This window comes from Hirundo rustica, chromosome 3, assembly GCF_015227805.2.
Source record: "Hirundo rustica isolate bHirRus1 chromosome 3, bHirRus1.pri.v3, whole genome shotgun sequence".
In the NCBI taxonomy this organism is placed as follows: domain Eukaryota; kingdom Metazoa; phylum Chordata; class Aves; order Passeriformes; family Hirundinidae; genus Hirundo; species Hirundo rustica.
In genome coordinates, this window is record NC_053452.1 from 20,994,400 (window position 1) to 21,010,944 (window position 16,545).

General features: G+C 35.0%; 1 protein-coding gene across 1 annotated transcript in view; it reads right to left on the minus strand.

The window, feature by feature from the left end:
* SPATA17 (spermatogenesis associated 17) overlaps positions 1-16,545 on the minus strand; it is an 86,050-nt gene that overhangs the window by 20,684 nt on the left and 48,821 nt on the right. Inside the window, exons 7-8 of the mRNA XM_040059449.2 lie at positions 12,900-13,103; positions 7,547-7,698 (exon numbers count right to left, since the gene is read on the minus strand). Coding sequence (XP_039915383.1) covers positions 7,547-7,698; positions 12,900-13,103 — 356 coding nt within the window. The remainder of the gene's footprint in view (positions 1-7,546; positions 7,699-12,899; positions 13,104-16,545) is intronic.

Genomic DNA, 16,545 nt, shown 5'->3' on the forward strand with positions numbered 1-16,545 from the left:
CAGCAATATGTGTGAAGGAAGGTGTAAAACATCTCGTATATAGAAGACCTGCAAGACACCCGAAAAGCACATCTTAATTCCACCTATTTCAGTTTGCAGGAGAGCCATGAGAACAAGTACATTTTATTATAAAGTAAAACACTGGGAATTAAGTTTATCATTGCTGGTATTCTGAAAAAAATCAACAGGTGTTCTTAATTCTAGAAGTGCAGGAAAAAATATTACTCAGTAAAATTAGAACGATATGCTTAAGAAGTCTAAAACATCAATTTTAAATGCCGTGACAAGAAGTGTAGTTAATTAGAACCCTTTCTTAGCTGAAAGCTTTTCAGAATACGGAGTCCCTATAAGAGTTAAACAAAAAAAATATTTGATATAAATGAGGATTAAAAATACCCTTCATTGTCTCTCAGCTAATACAGATAATTATTTTTGACTAACTGATTTATCAACAACTGTTGGAGTGGGTTTTTTAAATTATTTTTCTTTCTTTCCACCTCATAAAAAGAAATGGGTTTAGAATTTTTCCAGCTAAGATCAACTTCTTCTACCACATGCCACAAACAAATGTTATACAAAGGTAGTGAAAAGAAAACCCTGAGTTAGCAGACTTTTAAATAATAAAAAGCTCTAGTAGCATGTGTATACCCATGGGACAGGACACCCTCACACAAGACAGATTAGGGTACTTGTAATGCTAATTTGCACATGGGATGGACATCACACACACACAAAAATTAATGTGGCCCCAGTGTCCCAGAGAATACATCGAAGGTGCTGTGAGCCGGCTGCTCCACTTGCAGTTTTTATCACTTCTGAATTGCATTTTAATAGTACATTTTTCTTTTGTTCAGACATGAAAGAAAATTGGCTTTCTCAGGGGATTGGATCACTGAGAAGACAAGGCTTGTAGTTTTGGGATTTGCCCATATATGCACAGAATTTAGTTGAGCCATAGCATTCATAATTTAATATGAATATCATGTCTGTAAAATTTACACAAAAAATTATTTTTAAAATCTTGGAAGAAAGTAGAAGTAAATTATTATAGTTTTCCTTAAAAAAAAAAATCTACATAGAAGTATTGATTGTGCTGTGGATCAGCTAATCTTTGTCTTTTTGGCAAAGAAATTCTCAGAGTAATGTAGGTTCTACTATGATTCCAAAAAAACCCCCAAAATTAATACGTTGAGACACAACTAGCAGTATATTCTTTTAAATGAAAGAACAAAAATATACAGGGTATAAAGGTATCAAGTAGAAGATTTTCCTTTTGTTTACAGTTCTGGTCTTAGAGTCAGGGGGCAGATCCCTGAAGTAATGATGCTCTAGCTACAAGAAAGGATCACATGCATGTAAATTCAGTGTCTGCTGAAAGTGAGAATTTTCATTAGGTGAATAAGTAATTAAAAGAATTACAACAATTTTTCATGTTAAGTAGGGCAACCGAATTCATGGGAGTAATACAAAAGTCGTTTTAACCTCGCAACAACAATAATAGCAAGAAACAATAGCACTGCAAAACACATCAGTTATGGTATTATGTTCTGTAGCTCAGAACAGCTTTTCCCAAAATTAATAATGGTATGTGCTCTGAAAGTGACAGAAGAGAGTGACAGAAGAAGAAAATTAAATTTAGACAATGGCAGGATACCATTATCAACTGTACAAGTTTAGATTTCAAAACATGCACTCATTATTCCTCCATCTAGGTTTCAGCTTTTTCTTGTGATTTAAATTCAACAATTCTTAAAGGTTTTCACTAAACATGATAGAGACAGAAGTACCAATCAAAGAAGAATTGAATTCTGTATTGGTGCTTTATTGTGCTATAAGATAAAGTCAGTATAAGCTGAGACTTCCCAAAAGGAAATTTAATGGAAGGTGAACTTTCCCTAAAAAAATATTGAAAAATGAAAAATTATTTAACATCAGCCTGAATGAGAGATATGTCAAAGGATACATTCAAAATGGGGTAAGGGTTGGAACCAAACATGGGAAACCACAAATGGCGGTATTACTTATACATAACCTGAGAAGGATCAGGACCAAGGCTGGTTGTCTCTGTCACTGATGAAGACCAGCTGCACTGCTGCCAGGACCTCACTATATTGAAACTAGCCTAAAAAGACCAGAACCCTTTGTTTAGTAGCCAAACCAGGATCTGACAGCTGCTAGAGGTATTTAAATTTCAAAAAAACTATAGATATTTTTTGGTAACAAAAATAATTATTGTTTTATATCTCACCCTGTCCTGGACCTTCCCCCTACTACTAATTTCATCTTTCTAATCCTTTTCCCCTCACAAGTTTACACTCCCCCTCCATGATTTTTGTTCCTGCATTCCTCACCTACCGTTTTTTCCCTTCAGTCTGTCTCTTTTATTGCAATCTCCCTCAGTATTTTGACAGGCAATGGAAGAGGCCTTTTAGATGCCGAAGGTTTTTCAACTGGGTTGACAGACATGACAGAAGCAGCAGCAGGAACTGGTTTCTGGTGTCTGTGGCTGTGAGAGGAGCACAGCGGGACAAGCAGGAAGGAGAATTTCCCAGGTCCATCACTGACTGCTGGGCAGCAGTGTCCCTATGCTATATGGTACTTAACCAACAGGGCAAAGGAGAGGCAGTGACTTTTTATTGAAATTCAAATTACAACAAAAAAACACAGTGGTCTTTCAGCGTGTTCTCTCAGAAGGTAATCCTGATCCCAGAAATGTTTCAAAGCATGCCCAGGCTTCTGAGAAAGGATTGCCAGATCTACTGCTAGACTGCCACACACGTTGCACTGCCAGGGCACAGTAAGCAATATAAAACCCCGAGTGTTGCTTATGTGGTTTTTCAGACTTTCTTATTTGTATGTACTGTTCATTTTTGTAATTTAGTAGGAAAAATGCCAGCAAAATATTAACTCTATGGCATTGTTAAATTTTTATCTAAAGTGTTCTTATGGAATAGCAATTCAATTCCTTGTTGTCTTGATTTAATTCAAATAAGACAATTTTATCTCACTTTAAAGAGTTCCATGAACAATTAGCTCCAAACAAGTCATGCTTTTCTATCAGGAATCTGTGAATATTTTATCTTCTTTTTTTTTTTTTCTTTAATAAAACATGACATTAATTTTAAGCTTTCAGATTTGGATTATACCTGAAGTAATTTTTTTCATCAAATCAAATCTTTTCACTTGGGGAACCAAGAAGGAAGGATAATGGTTTTCCATAGCAAAACAACTGCAGCAGGGCAAACATTATTTAGTTTATAATGCATGTATATTAAATTCATAGTGTTAGATACAAGAATAAAGATGGAATATTTTATTTAACATATCTAGTGACATTATCTTTAGTGTACTGTTTTTGCCATGAGAAGCCTACTTGGGTGCATCAGTACAAATATTGTTTCTGGTAATATGCTAAATACACAGTTTATTGAAAAAGTATCAATCACTTGGGTTGTAACATCAGTAAATCTAAAAATCCTCTGGCCATTTTTATTTAACCGCTGTCCGCGATATTGTAAAGTGACAAATAAAAGCACAGCCCAGTTTCTGTAGGAAGTAAAAGAGATCTCTTCTGCAGCAAATTCCGGAACTTCTTAATTATACACAGACTTATTATCTGCATCCCCAGTGTTATAAAGTACCAGAACTTCATTAGAAAAATTAAGATGGAAAAATGAAGGCTCTACTTTGTAAATTTCCAGTGGAAATTAGCTGGAAGAAGCAGAGGAATACTGGATCAAAAGAGGGTAATCATGCTTAACTGTGCCCTAGAGCACCCGCATGTATAATACGATTTGCACAGTAACTACCTCTCCTATTACTGCTTGTTTGGAGTATTCTGTGTTAATGGGGTTAGCTAATTTAGTATTTTAACTTAAAAAGACTCTGCTGATTAATAAATGTTGCACACTGTGCTAGTAATTAAAATAAATGGAAGAGTTACAAATAGAAGTTGAATTGTTAAGAAAACATTATCTGAAAATATATGATAATCCCTGTTTATCATAATACAATAACAGTCCGGAAAATATGCAAATTGCTGAAGTTGCAAAGCATATGACAAACTAAGTATAAATTGAAAAAAGTTTTCAGATGTGTTGTGTTTATATGATATAAAATGTAGTAGCCATTTTCACTGCAGCTAAGTCAGAAATAGAGTAAAATATTTTATAACTCTAGAAATGAAGAGATTTTCTTAAAATTCTAAATCTTAAAGTGACTTGCATTTTAAGTTTTCTCACCGTTAATACCAGGCAGCTCATAATATTGATGATCTCCAGGTACAGGGCTTATTTAGGTCAATAATTTCTCTGCAAGTGTATGTGTTCTGCCCAGCACAGGGCAGCACAGCAGCACCTCAGCTCTTTTTTGTAAAGAAAAGCACAATGTGACTGAAAATAAGCCCATGAGGAGCTGTGTGCTGCTGTATTCACGCAGCACAGGAGAGGCAGAATGTGCAAACACTGCTGCACACCAGTGAAGCGGTGTGGCCAGGACCAGGCTGTGCATCTCCAGCACAGTACTGATCACAGACACACCCAGAAGCTGAGATTATGATTCTGATGTCACCAGAAGACTATAATAAATTAGGAAACCTAAGCCTCACACTATTGCTATCACCACACTGCATCTCGTTCTGATGTTTGTTGATTTCATAAAGATATTTAATAGTATATTTTGAAGTATGAGGCATATTATATATGAGACAGATTTCATCAAAGTTAATGAAAATAATTTACAGTTTTGTTCTCTGGAAAATTAGGCCAGCATGTGGCTGCATGCAGCTGAGGAAAGAACTTCGTCTAAATCTGCTGGATCCAGCATTTGGTGTCTCAAACTAGGCACTATATTAAGTGGCCATCCCAAAGGAATGCAGTTGTCATTCCTATCCAAGTGGACGGGGAAATCACTTCATTTGTATGAAAAATAGCACAATAAGGTAGTAACAGCTTCAATTACATGAGAAAAAGGAATTTTTCTTATTAGGCTGGATTACCCAGTTGCTTTTCCATTACAGAAGAGGAAATTCCAGCAGTTGCTTTAAGTAAGCACGGTATATTCTCCTTTGATTTCACTTGTACTGCTTTTGCCTGCCTCAAATTTTCTCTCAGCTTTTCCAAATTTTTTCTGCATTTTATAAAAAGCAAGAACTTTCTCAGAGCTTGCAACACTCATCCTATCATCCTGTAAAAAACCACTTTAAAGAACCCTGATAAATAGAGGCGTGTGAGAGTTATGAATGTTGCTGAAAATTTCAGGTACATGCCAACAATCTTTCTGTCTTAAGAGACCCCACAAAATACACACTCTGGAAATACACATATCAAGGATTCAGTCTGTCACTTCGTGCAAACACAAGCTTTCTCAGCAAATGCCACATACTTTTGCTGCTCATTCCCTCCTTATTTTCTAAACCAGAAGAATAATCAGCATAGGAAGCACTACCAGGAAGAAATAAAGTCCCAAAGTACACAATTACATAGCAAGAAACAGAAATTTGTCAATTCATAATAGACACTGCTGAGAAAAAACTGCTGTAGAATCTGAGTAACCCTTTGCTGGCTCCTCCCTGGAGACCAACATCCCACACAACAGCTGCAGCATTACTAGTGAGCATTAGTCCTGGTGATGACCTGCAGCTCTGTCATCACCTTTTCAAGGTTACAGATGTGACCCTTGCATGGTTGGTTGAATAAGAAGCACAAATGGAATGATAACAGCCTGAAAATGTATAATATGCTTTGCATTTAGTGTGCATGAAGCTGAGAATCATTGATTGTTGGGACATTGCTTCTGTGCATTAAGGAAGGCATTAAATGCTTCCTTACCCACAAGGTAAATAAAGACCCCGCATCAAATAATATCTACCAAAGTTGGGGGCTCAAAAGTTAAATTGTTCAAGACCAAATCTTCACAATTCCCTCACTGAAGAGTCAGTGAGATATTTATTGCAAGGTCTGACCTTCTGAAAGCGTTGACACAGTAATGTCTGGGGTAAACTTCATCAACTAAAGACTGGGCAATGTAGTCATGCCTATGAACGAAGACCATCATCTATCCTCAATTAGAATACATCAGTAACAACTAATTCAGTGAAGAAAAACACTTTAAATGAGAGGTAGAGTATTAATTACTACCTAGTGATAGGGGTTCTTTTAAATTTCACCAGCAGAAATTAGATATAAAAATGAAAAGAAAAAAAAAGCACAAATTTAAGCTGAGATGTAAAAATTAAGCTGTTTCCTCCTCACAACAATACATGAAAAGATACGGAGACAAATAGAAAAGGGAGTGTATTTGTACTTGTAACTGAACTCAGTTATGATTTTGGTATGAAAAAACGTGCTGCCTCTCACTAAAAAAAAAAAAAAAAAAAAAAAAAAAAAAAAAAAAAAATTGTCCAAAAGTGAAGTAGTCTAAATAAAATACTTTTTTTTTAAATTTAATTTCAAAACTGTTCTTGAATGAAATTTTCATTCAAAAATACTATTAATATTAAATTCAGGGAAATGGTCCAACAATAAAAACATAGAAGCTAAACCATGTAAATACAATTGATTCTGACATCCTTATGTCCCAGTCCTGAAGCTGACACATGGCAATAAGGAGCTGATAAAAAATCATTAAACAGATCAAAGATAGCAAAATATCATGTGCCAGTGATCAAAGGCTGCTCATGAGGTAAAGTGATTCTGTTCTGTCCTGAATTCTGGAATTGAAGGGCCAAAGGACAGCCAGAAGCAGAGAATTCAAGGAAGAGGTTGGCAAAACGTAATTCTTTTTCTAGTTAACTACAAGCCAGAGAAGGTGACTTAGCAGGGTTTTGTTATGATTGGACAAAACAGTGTTTAACAGTCCATCATGCTTAAAAAAAAAAAAAATCAAAAAGAAAGGAAACATTCTGGCAATAGCCTTAAATCTTTTGGGACAGAAGCCTTAATCTTTTGGGATGGATTATGCCTGTATTTGAGATTTTATGAGAAAGAACTTGCCTGTCTAACACAATTACAGTTGGTATAGCTTAGGAAATCAAACTACTTCAAAGATGATTCCAGTATTTGTATCGTGTTCTAACATGCAACATATGCTCCCTCCTAAGCTGTGAGCTGTGATACTCTTCTGGGAGAGAAAACAAGTCTCATTGGCACACAACACCATTTTTTCCTCCCATAACCAGTAAGCTCCCAGAATATGAAGACTGAAACAGTATTTTTTCCTTGGCAAGGTGTGTGTGTGGCAAGACAGAATTTGCATTTGTTTTCTTATTTCCCATTAAAGCCATCTGTTGCGTCAGATATTATTATTATTACAAGTACTTCTACCGATTCTTAGATATAGATGGCACATGTCACACAGTTACAAGATAGGGTCTCTACCCTGAGCAGTTTATAATCTAAGGACACAGAATTTCGAAGTATATACATAAAATGTTTTCTAGTAAGCTGTCAGGTTTGACATTTCATTTTGTCAGGCATGAAAGGTTTCTGAAAGCAATGGAATAAAGAAAACATTCTCACAACAACATAAGAAAAACCAAAGAACTCACTCATTGTCGTGTATGGTACTTCTCCATTGCTCCCTTATTGTTGCCTCTTTGGCCTTGGCTGGTGGTGAGTACGTTGATTCCCCCACTCGCAGGGTTGGTTCCAAAGGCTTGTAGCGCTGCTGCAACACTTCGGCGGGATCGCGGAAAGGCCCCTGAAAGGTGTGGGATAACACAAGTATTTCATTTTGGGGTTACAGTTATTTCCTTTCCCTCTTTTATTCATGGCATATCGCTGATGAAACATGACACAGAATGTTTGAGAGGTGTTATTTCTTCCAAAATAATTAAAGCAGTTCATTTTGGTAGAGACTTAAACAAATGTTGATTACAAACTCTAAAGCTTCAAGGAGAGTAAGAAACGTGCACTCCAAATTTATTTAACTACTAATAAATACTTAGTATTTTAAACACATATATTGTTGAAACTGGTCAGGAAAACTTTGGTTTTACTTAGAAAAAAATATTGATGAAATAAAAAACAAGCATTAACTATATCTAAATTCTGCTTGTGCAGAAAATTTAAGTATTTTACTTTGCATAGAGCAAACTTTGAAGAACATACTCTTTTCAATGTAACTATAAACCTACCTGGACTGGAACTTAATGCATGGCTTAAGTTCTATTAAGTTCTCTTCTATTCTTCTAATAGAATTCAAATGCATGACTTCTATACTACAGGCACATAGTCCATTTCCAAAAAGTCTAATTTTATGTTAACTTTGTAATTCTTAAAAAAATGCACATATATGTCTTTTTTTTCTAAAGTATATTGTTTAATAACTGATTGTATCAGTATATACCATTTAACAACATGGATAAATAGCAGCAGGAAGTCCTCTCCCGTGCTGCTGAAGTGACATATCCTATATATCTCACTTCTAGAACTAACCCTTAAGAACTTACCTGGATTATAATTAGTGCCCTGTGCCACTCAGGACAGTTTAACAGCAACCCCAGACCTAGAAGTATTACCAATTAATTTTTATTTTCGTCATTGTTGATTTTGCAATGAATTGGTGAAACCTTTTGAAACTATGAACAGACAAAGAATCTTAATCACAGCCTTTATTCTTAAAGATATCCTTCTTTAAATAGGTTATCACTAACAAGTCACAGCTGGAGTTACTGCAAGCACTGAGTGAAGACTGTGGGGCTAATAAAAAGAAATGATTCACGCCTCATTTATGTTCACTTATGTTTTACATTAATAGAAACCAATAATAGGAACCAGTTACCATAAAAGTCATGGACCGTAAATAACACAAATGGCAAATAAGTATCATCTAGTACTTTTCACAGCTGGACAGGAGGATTGCTATATTTGAAAGTAGTTAATGGATTTTTATTGGAACTTTACTTTTTAAAGGCACAGCACCAAGATTTGGAGATCTTTTTAAATGTCCCAGTAAGCAAATGAGCATAGTATTTACACTTGCAGGTATTTTCTTGCTTCTGTTTTCTAAGTCTGTGTAAAACATATGTTCATTTAAAAAGAACACAAAAGTCTTAAAAAAAGAGAATAAAAAGTGAGAGAATAATCAATATTAGAACAGGTCATTAAAACTAGTCAACAATGTTCTAGTGGCACATAACCTGATGATCAAGTTATAAAAAAGTTCAAAATTTAAAATAAAAAATGAATATTCTGTTACAAGATGTTTGCATTAAGTGGATACATGGAGGAAGGGAGAAAGAAAAGCATTATTACCAAATAATACCAAGATAAATATGTTTGCTCTTAAAAGTAGTCTTTCAGAATATTGTATTATTTCTTCACTGAAAAATACTGACTCATATTCCTCCAGGAAAAGGGCCAAATCAGACAGCCAAGCAAGGGGTTTTCTCCACCTTTAATTTCTGAGACCTAAGTAGGAGTTAGATACTTAAAAAGCCAGAGTCTATAGTTCAAATAAAATTACAACTTCTAAGAGAAGGAGAAGGGAAAATTATGTAACTAAGCAAAGGTCCCTCTAAACATGTCTGTGTCATCACTAATGAAAGCAGGGTATATATAACAATAAATAATAAAAAATAAAAAATAAAAAATCCTAAACATTCCCTGAAGGTTTTTCCATTCCTCTGAATAATGTATTTGAAGAAATTTACTTAAGGACCTCAGGAATGTATCTTAAATGAAGACCTCTAAAAAAATCCATGTATCTATTTCCATTTTATAAGACTGAGAGTTGTGGAAACTGTGTTAGAATGGTGCTAAAAAATGTTTTCAAATAGATAATTCTTGCAAGAATTTCAGGCATCCTACTTCAAAATGGAAATCTTTCTGGAGAGGTCAGGCTAGGAAAGGAAGGAAAGGAGTCAAACAACAATTTTTACCCTGAAAGAGACTCACACAGCTCTAAGCTCTGTGTTTGGAATTTGTACTGAGTAGCATAAATCTTGATACCAACTGGTTTGCCAAATAAAGCTTAGCAGTTCAGCATTCTTACTACTTCATCATACCATCAGAAATTCACAATAAAAAAACATGATCTGCATGAAACTATGCATTCCTCACTGTCCCCATTCCACATCCGATAACAGCATGCAAAAAATCTAAATGGTAATGCACATTCTGTTATTAATGCCTTTTAATGAATAGATGACTAATTTTAGCATTATCTATGTTTCTATCAAACTATAATTCTAGTTAACTCAGTAATAAAAATGATAGATCTAATTTATGTAGAAGCATCATCAAAACCTTTGTTTTAAATACTCTTAAACACACAGAGCTTACCTATTAAATGCTTAAAAACCATTTTCCGAAGAAAAACTAAATGATAGTTAATTTTTTTTCTTTAAACATATATAATTGACATTCTCATATAAAATATCCAAACCTAAGGGCAATAAAAATTATAGATACCTGAAAGAAAGTAACAAGTGGCTCACAGAGAGCCAGACACATTAGGAAAAGAGGCTTGGTGCCAAAAAGTGTTACCACAAAGAACTAGGACACAAGTATATCTAGTAATTAAATTTCTTATTGTCACACCAGACAACTTTCAGGATGATGTGTTCTGATGGGTTTTCATTTCCAGCTGTTTCATCAGCTCAAACCAGTGTCCTTTTCTTAGACATACAACCCTAAATTGTCAAAGTGTTGTGCAGGGATTTAGCCGTGTGACTCCCATTAACATCAATAAGAGTCAGGCAGCTAAATCCACGCACTGTGCTTTGAAAATTTACCCCACAGTGTAGATCCCAGGGTGCTGAAAGGATTAAAGTATTATATAGTAAATTCCCTCTTTGAGGTGCAGAAAATAAACAGAACTCTTCTGGTTTGTTCTAAAAGACTATCTCTGCATGACTGCTGTGTGTGCATCTGAACTTAGAAAGGTCTATAAAATATTCCAAATCCAAACAGAAGCTTGTAAGATACTTTGTATACAGTAAAACAGTTTTACAAGAGCAGCTTAACAGTGGAAGAACTGTGAATTCCCTATTTATTTATAAGCATGGTTCCTGTACCATGTCCATAAGGCAAAATCTTTCCTCCTTCCTGAGAGACAATGCAACCAGTCACATCCTGCTCAAGGACTGTCATAGCCCTCTTGGTCCCAGAAGGTAAAGCAATACTGTCATGTTTATGTCAACTCCAAACTCCCTGATCACCCAAACTGCTTGTTGGCTCACACTTTGTCTCAACTCTACTGTGAGTCAATGAGGTCATCCTATGAGGAAGATCAAGCAGTCAAGGTAGGGAGAACACAAGGAGGGAAGGAAGGACAAAGGTGAAGAACAGCCCTGAAGCTGATTCTTACTGTTATAAGCAGTGGGATCACCTCTGCTTCTCCAGAGGTGTCCTCACAGGCCTGTACCTTATAATCATAGAATCATAGACATTGGAAGACCTCCAAGACCAGTGAGTCCTATCTTTGACCTAACACCACCTTGTCAACTAAACCACAGCACTAAGTGCCAAGTGCACTCATTTCTTGAACATTTCTGAAGATGGTGACTCCACCAGCCTTGGTCAGCCTGTTCTAATGCCTGAGCACCCATTCAGTGACAAAAATTTTCCTGATATCCAGCCTGAACCTTCCCTGGCACAGTTTGATGTTATGTCCTCTGTGACTGGTTGCCTGGGAAAAGAGATCAACCCCCACCTGGCTTGCAGCATCCTTTCAGAGAGCTGTAGAGAACAATATTTATTCAGAGGAGTAAAACACCATTAAAGATATATATAGATACAGATATAGATATATACATTGCTTATTGCTGAAGTTGTTACATTTCTGCAGATAGGTGACAGGTTCACTGAAAGTTGCTAAGAAGGACTCATTTAGAAGCATTTTATTTCTAAGCAAGATACAGATAAGGAAATTTAAATATAGAATGGAGTACAAAAGAAAATGTGTCACGTTTCCTGAAGATGTTGTCACTCAAACTGAAACCAGCATGGAAAGTGTATGTGTGAGCTAAACAGAAGATTCAGTACATTGGGCAAACTGAGAAATCCTTCAGAATAGAGGGAAAGACAGAATATTTATTTCTGTCCCAAAAGTAATTGTATCAGACACCTACTGGCAAAAGCTACATGTCATCATACTGTCATCAAGTGACCAAAACAAAGGTCTCAAAAGTTTTTCTGCTGTCTATATTGGTCACATTCTCAGCAGGTTTTGATAATAAGATTGCAAAAGCTGTTTTGCCATCCTGTGAGACATTAACTTTGATATGTTATCTCACAGATGATCATTACTTTACAGAAAAGAAAAAAATCCACCTGCAAGATATGGCGGTATCAACTGAAGTCAAAACTGAGACCATGAGAGTTAAGAATGGAAGCTGGGCGACTTGGCTGTGATGGAGCATGACATGTAGAAATCTTTGTTATTAAAGCTAACACACACCTAACGGACACAAGAGAGCAGGAGCTATTCTGAACTGAGAGGGTGCCTCAGTCTTCATACTGCAAAAAATTGCAAATTGAGGACAAATTTACCACAGCTGCTTTAGTTTTCCTATCACTTTTCATTTCTCCTTTTTTTTTTTAATGATTTAAGATTGGAAATCAAGATTTCTAGCTCTAATGAATCGTAATATTGATACTCAATTATATCTGGTCATACCTTTGAAATGTCATAAATGACACTTTTCTTCCCAAAGGACAAAAACAACATATAAAGAATCATATTTCCCTGTTCTTATGTAACACCTAGATTTCTTTTTCTTTAAGTCAAATCTATGTCAAAGACTTTATATCTTCAATGCAAGCTCTAGATTTATGTTTTGAAAAAAATTCACAAAAGTAACTTTCAGCCCCGGTGATAGAACTCAAGATATTCTGTGATAATCTGTGATAAAAGATGTGAGCAAAAGCTGCCTCAGAGTCACTGGGAAAGGATACCTGAGGTTTCTGTCTGTCAGCAGGTAGCAGAGGCAGTGCTGTGACGAAAGCTGGAGGCTCTTTACAAGTTGGCCAGCCGTAGAGCTCATCGGCAAAGGGAATCTTCACTTGCTGCTTTCTGTGGGTCAGCGGCTTTGACTGCCGGAGCAGCACTTCCATTGGATCTGGGGATTTCCTGAACGGTGAATTGTAGATGCCTGGAATCTGAGCAGAAAATGGGATTATCTTTGACTTCGACTCATTTAAATTTCTGCATTCACTAGGAGCAAAGTCAGACAGTGGCACCTGCTGCACTTTTAAAAGTAAAACAGTCATTAGTTAAGGAGAAGTGGAAGAGAATTTATGGACTACTAAAACCTAATAATTACTTTTTTCCCAACAAAATGTCCACAATAAATTCCAGAATACTATTACAAAGTGTTCAGTGTTAATAGCATAGAACATGTGAAAAACAAAAATTTAGTACAATGATTTCTAAGTTGTGACAAAATAGAAAGGTCCTTTCATCACTGAATTTTACTTTTTTTTTTTTTTTACATCACTAATTGTATGACCAGTGTGGTATAATATAACAATTACAATATAAAACACAGATTTAAAATTCTGTTTTAGTAATCTTCATCATTAACAGTCTGTGAATATCTGGCAAGTCAAAATTATGTGACAGACTGCTCTCAAATCATATGTATATATGTAGGGATTTTATCAGTTGTATGTAAACAATTCCCAAATAGACATATGTGAGTTTACTGAATTAATTACAAACTGTTAAATATGATAATTCCTTTTCCATATTGCACAAAGCCACTAAATTTCTTATGAAATAGATAACATAAATTAAAATACATTAAAAATAAATTTAAAGGTACTGAGTTGCTTTAAAGATAATTTTATTTTCTACAAAGGTATACTAAAACTTTTAAAATAGATTTGCTCAGTTTAAATGTATTGTCCTTTGCTTTTATCATAATTCTAATTACTAATGTGCCTTGAATAAAAATAGTAGGAAAAGAAATTGGTTTCAAGATGCAGGGAAAGTTAAGGAAAAGAATAAATGTTTAAAATCTTGTATTGCTCCTTTGGAACACTACTGACGACCCATGAGAAAACTGTGTAGGGTGTCAGCCTCCCCATAAAGTGTTAAACTCTTGGGGATGAGAGGACAGACTCTCCCCAATAAGCTCTAATGCATTTTTCATTAGCATATCCTACTGGGAAGTTCCAATTTCTTGTGTCAAAACAATTAAGTAAGGGACACATAAAGCATAGCGTCTCACAGACAAAACTATTCAGAGATGCTAGCTTATTCAAAATAGTGTTGGGCTATTAAAAATTTTAAAGGCTACATTCTTCATCTCTAAGTTATTTGGGTCTAATGACAATTTATTTTGGTCCTCTGCTATTTGTTCCCCTCTTAGTGCAAATCCTACAAACAATTTCACTAATGGGAAAAATGAGCAGTGGGAAAGAGGGCATGAATAGAGGTAAGTGGCAGAAATATATGCTTGCCAAACAACCACTGGTTGTTCCTTCAGCACTTCAGGATGCCAGATTAGAATGGCAGGGATCCATGCTTCAAAAAGCAAGCAAGCAGAATCACTGGAGTGAATGTGAAATTCCAGGTCCATCTCTATGATCTGTAAGGTCCAGATGCTACTTAATCTTTTGTTCTGCAGGTCTAGTTCTTACTCATACAAATATCTCATAAAGTTACAGATTCTCCTCATGATGTCATTATTTTCATAGTACTTCATCATTGTTATATTGCAATTTTCTTATCAGCCCAGTAGAGTTTTGCCTGTGAACACTTGGTGAACTCTAAGTGCTACATAAAGACAAGTTCCATGCATTGTCTTGGAATTTATTGCACTCTCCCACAATTATTGAACCCAGTTACACCATATACTTTTTACACAAGTTCTCTTAAATGTAAAATGCCACAGTCAACACAAATTCCATACAAATGGAATGCATTTGTTTCATGCAAATTAGATCCCTTGCTGGAGATGCAAAATCATCTCTATGCCATGGTCATTATATCTCTTCACTCAGTAGTCTTACCACAGCCTTGGGATCTGCCTACATTATGACCAATTAATTTTTTGCCTTCACTATGTTGATGACAGTAAATAGAAAAGTAATAGCCTGCAACCATCTTTTTTTTCCATATTTTTTTCACGGAAGTGCTCATTGTACTGTTGCTTCAGTTTTCTATCCATTCCTACACCATCCATACTCAGCTGTGGAGATTGTGTTCTAGCCTTGCCACAAGCATGCAGAAATTCCCAGCTAGGGGGAGAGAAACTGCTCTCATGGTCCATCTGTGAAACACTAATTTTATAGAAAGTGACAATGGCACTGAAAATTTAAATATTATCCAGAAGAGAAACATCTCCATGCTCATCACTGATAATCAGGGTGATCTGGAAGAATATATTACGGCATAATAACAGCTCTCTAAATCTGGCAGGCATGGATTTGTTGATCAGTAGAAAATCCTGATCAGGGCTGTGTCTTCCCAAAATTTACACCCCTTTTTAAGCCTTTTCTTAAAAAAAAAAAAAAAAAAAAAAAAAAAAAAAAAAAAAAAAAAAAAAAAAAAAAAAAGCTGAAGAGCAAGGAGCTGAATAAGAAGGCAATCTTTTAATATTTTTTACTGAAAAAATAATTTAAAGTATTAGAGTATTTCAATCTACATAACACAGGTTTGGGGTTTGGATTTTGTTGCTCCAAAGTGTAAAAATACGATATCTGAAATAATTTAAATGTTCTTCCTCTGAAGAATTAAATGCAAGAATAACATTAAATTGATGTTCTGTCTGGGCACTTCCTTTAGTCACACTAAGAAATAGTGTAAGTGTCTCCATGAGTAAAATGGTTTTCTAAAACTGCATTTTGCAATCTCTGTTAAAATACTGTGTATATTCTATTTAGTGCTTTTTTGATTGTTTGTCAGTAATAAAAAACTATAGTTCATAAAGGGTTCAAACACTCTGAAATGCTACTGAATATCTCCAGGAGCTCTAATAAAATTGGCTTTTAACACTTTTAATGAAACCAAAATTAACATTAAGAAATGTGTTAATCCATTGATTCAGTGTCTTTGGAATTATTATCGCTGAAAAGGTGTGCTAACAAAGAGTCATCTTTTGTTGCTCTTTCTTTATATACTCTCAGGTTAAATGCATACAGATATTATATCAACTATGCAAATGGATTTGTAGTTTAGAGAGACCAGCTGGACAATTTAAAAGTTTTTGCTACTTCTACAGATGAAACTCTTTGTAAGATCTGGGTCAAAATTGATTACAAATTACATATTTAAATAATGATTTTTCAAGCAATCCTTGATAATTACTTTTCATTTTAATTATATATGTTCAAGTAATCAACAAGACACATAACAGAGCAATCAACAGAGTTAATATCTAGACAGATAAAATTAATACTAATTTACTCTGAATTCCCCAAGGTTTGTGGTAAGGTTAGGCATAGATTTAAAATTGGTAAAATTTGGTAGAAGAGACAAGAGGATTAACTTGATTCTACTTTCCAGTTTAGATCAATCACTGGAAAAATTGCTTCCATTTTTTTTTAGAAATATCTCTGTAAGTTTTAGTCTTGTTTTTGGAATTTCTTGCACTGT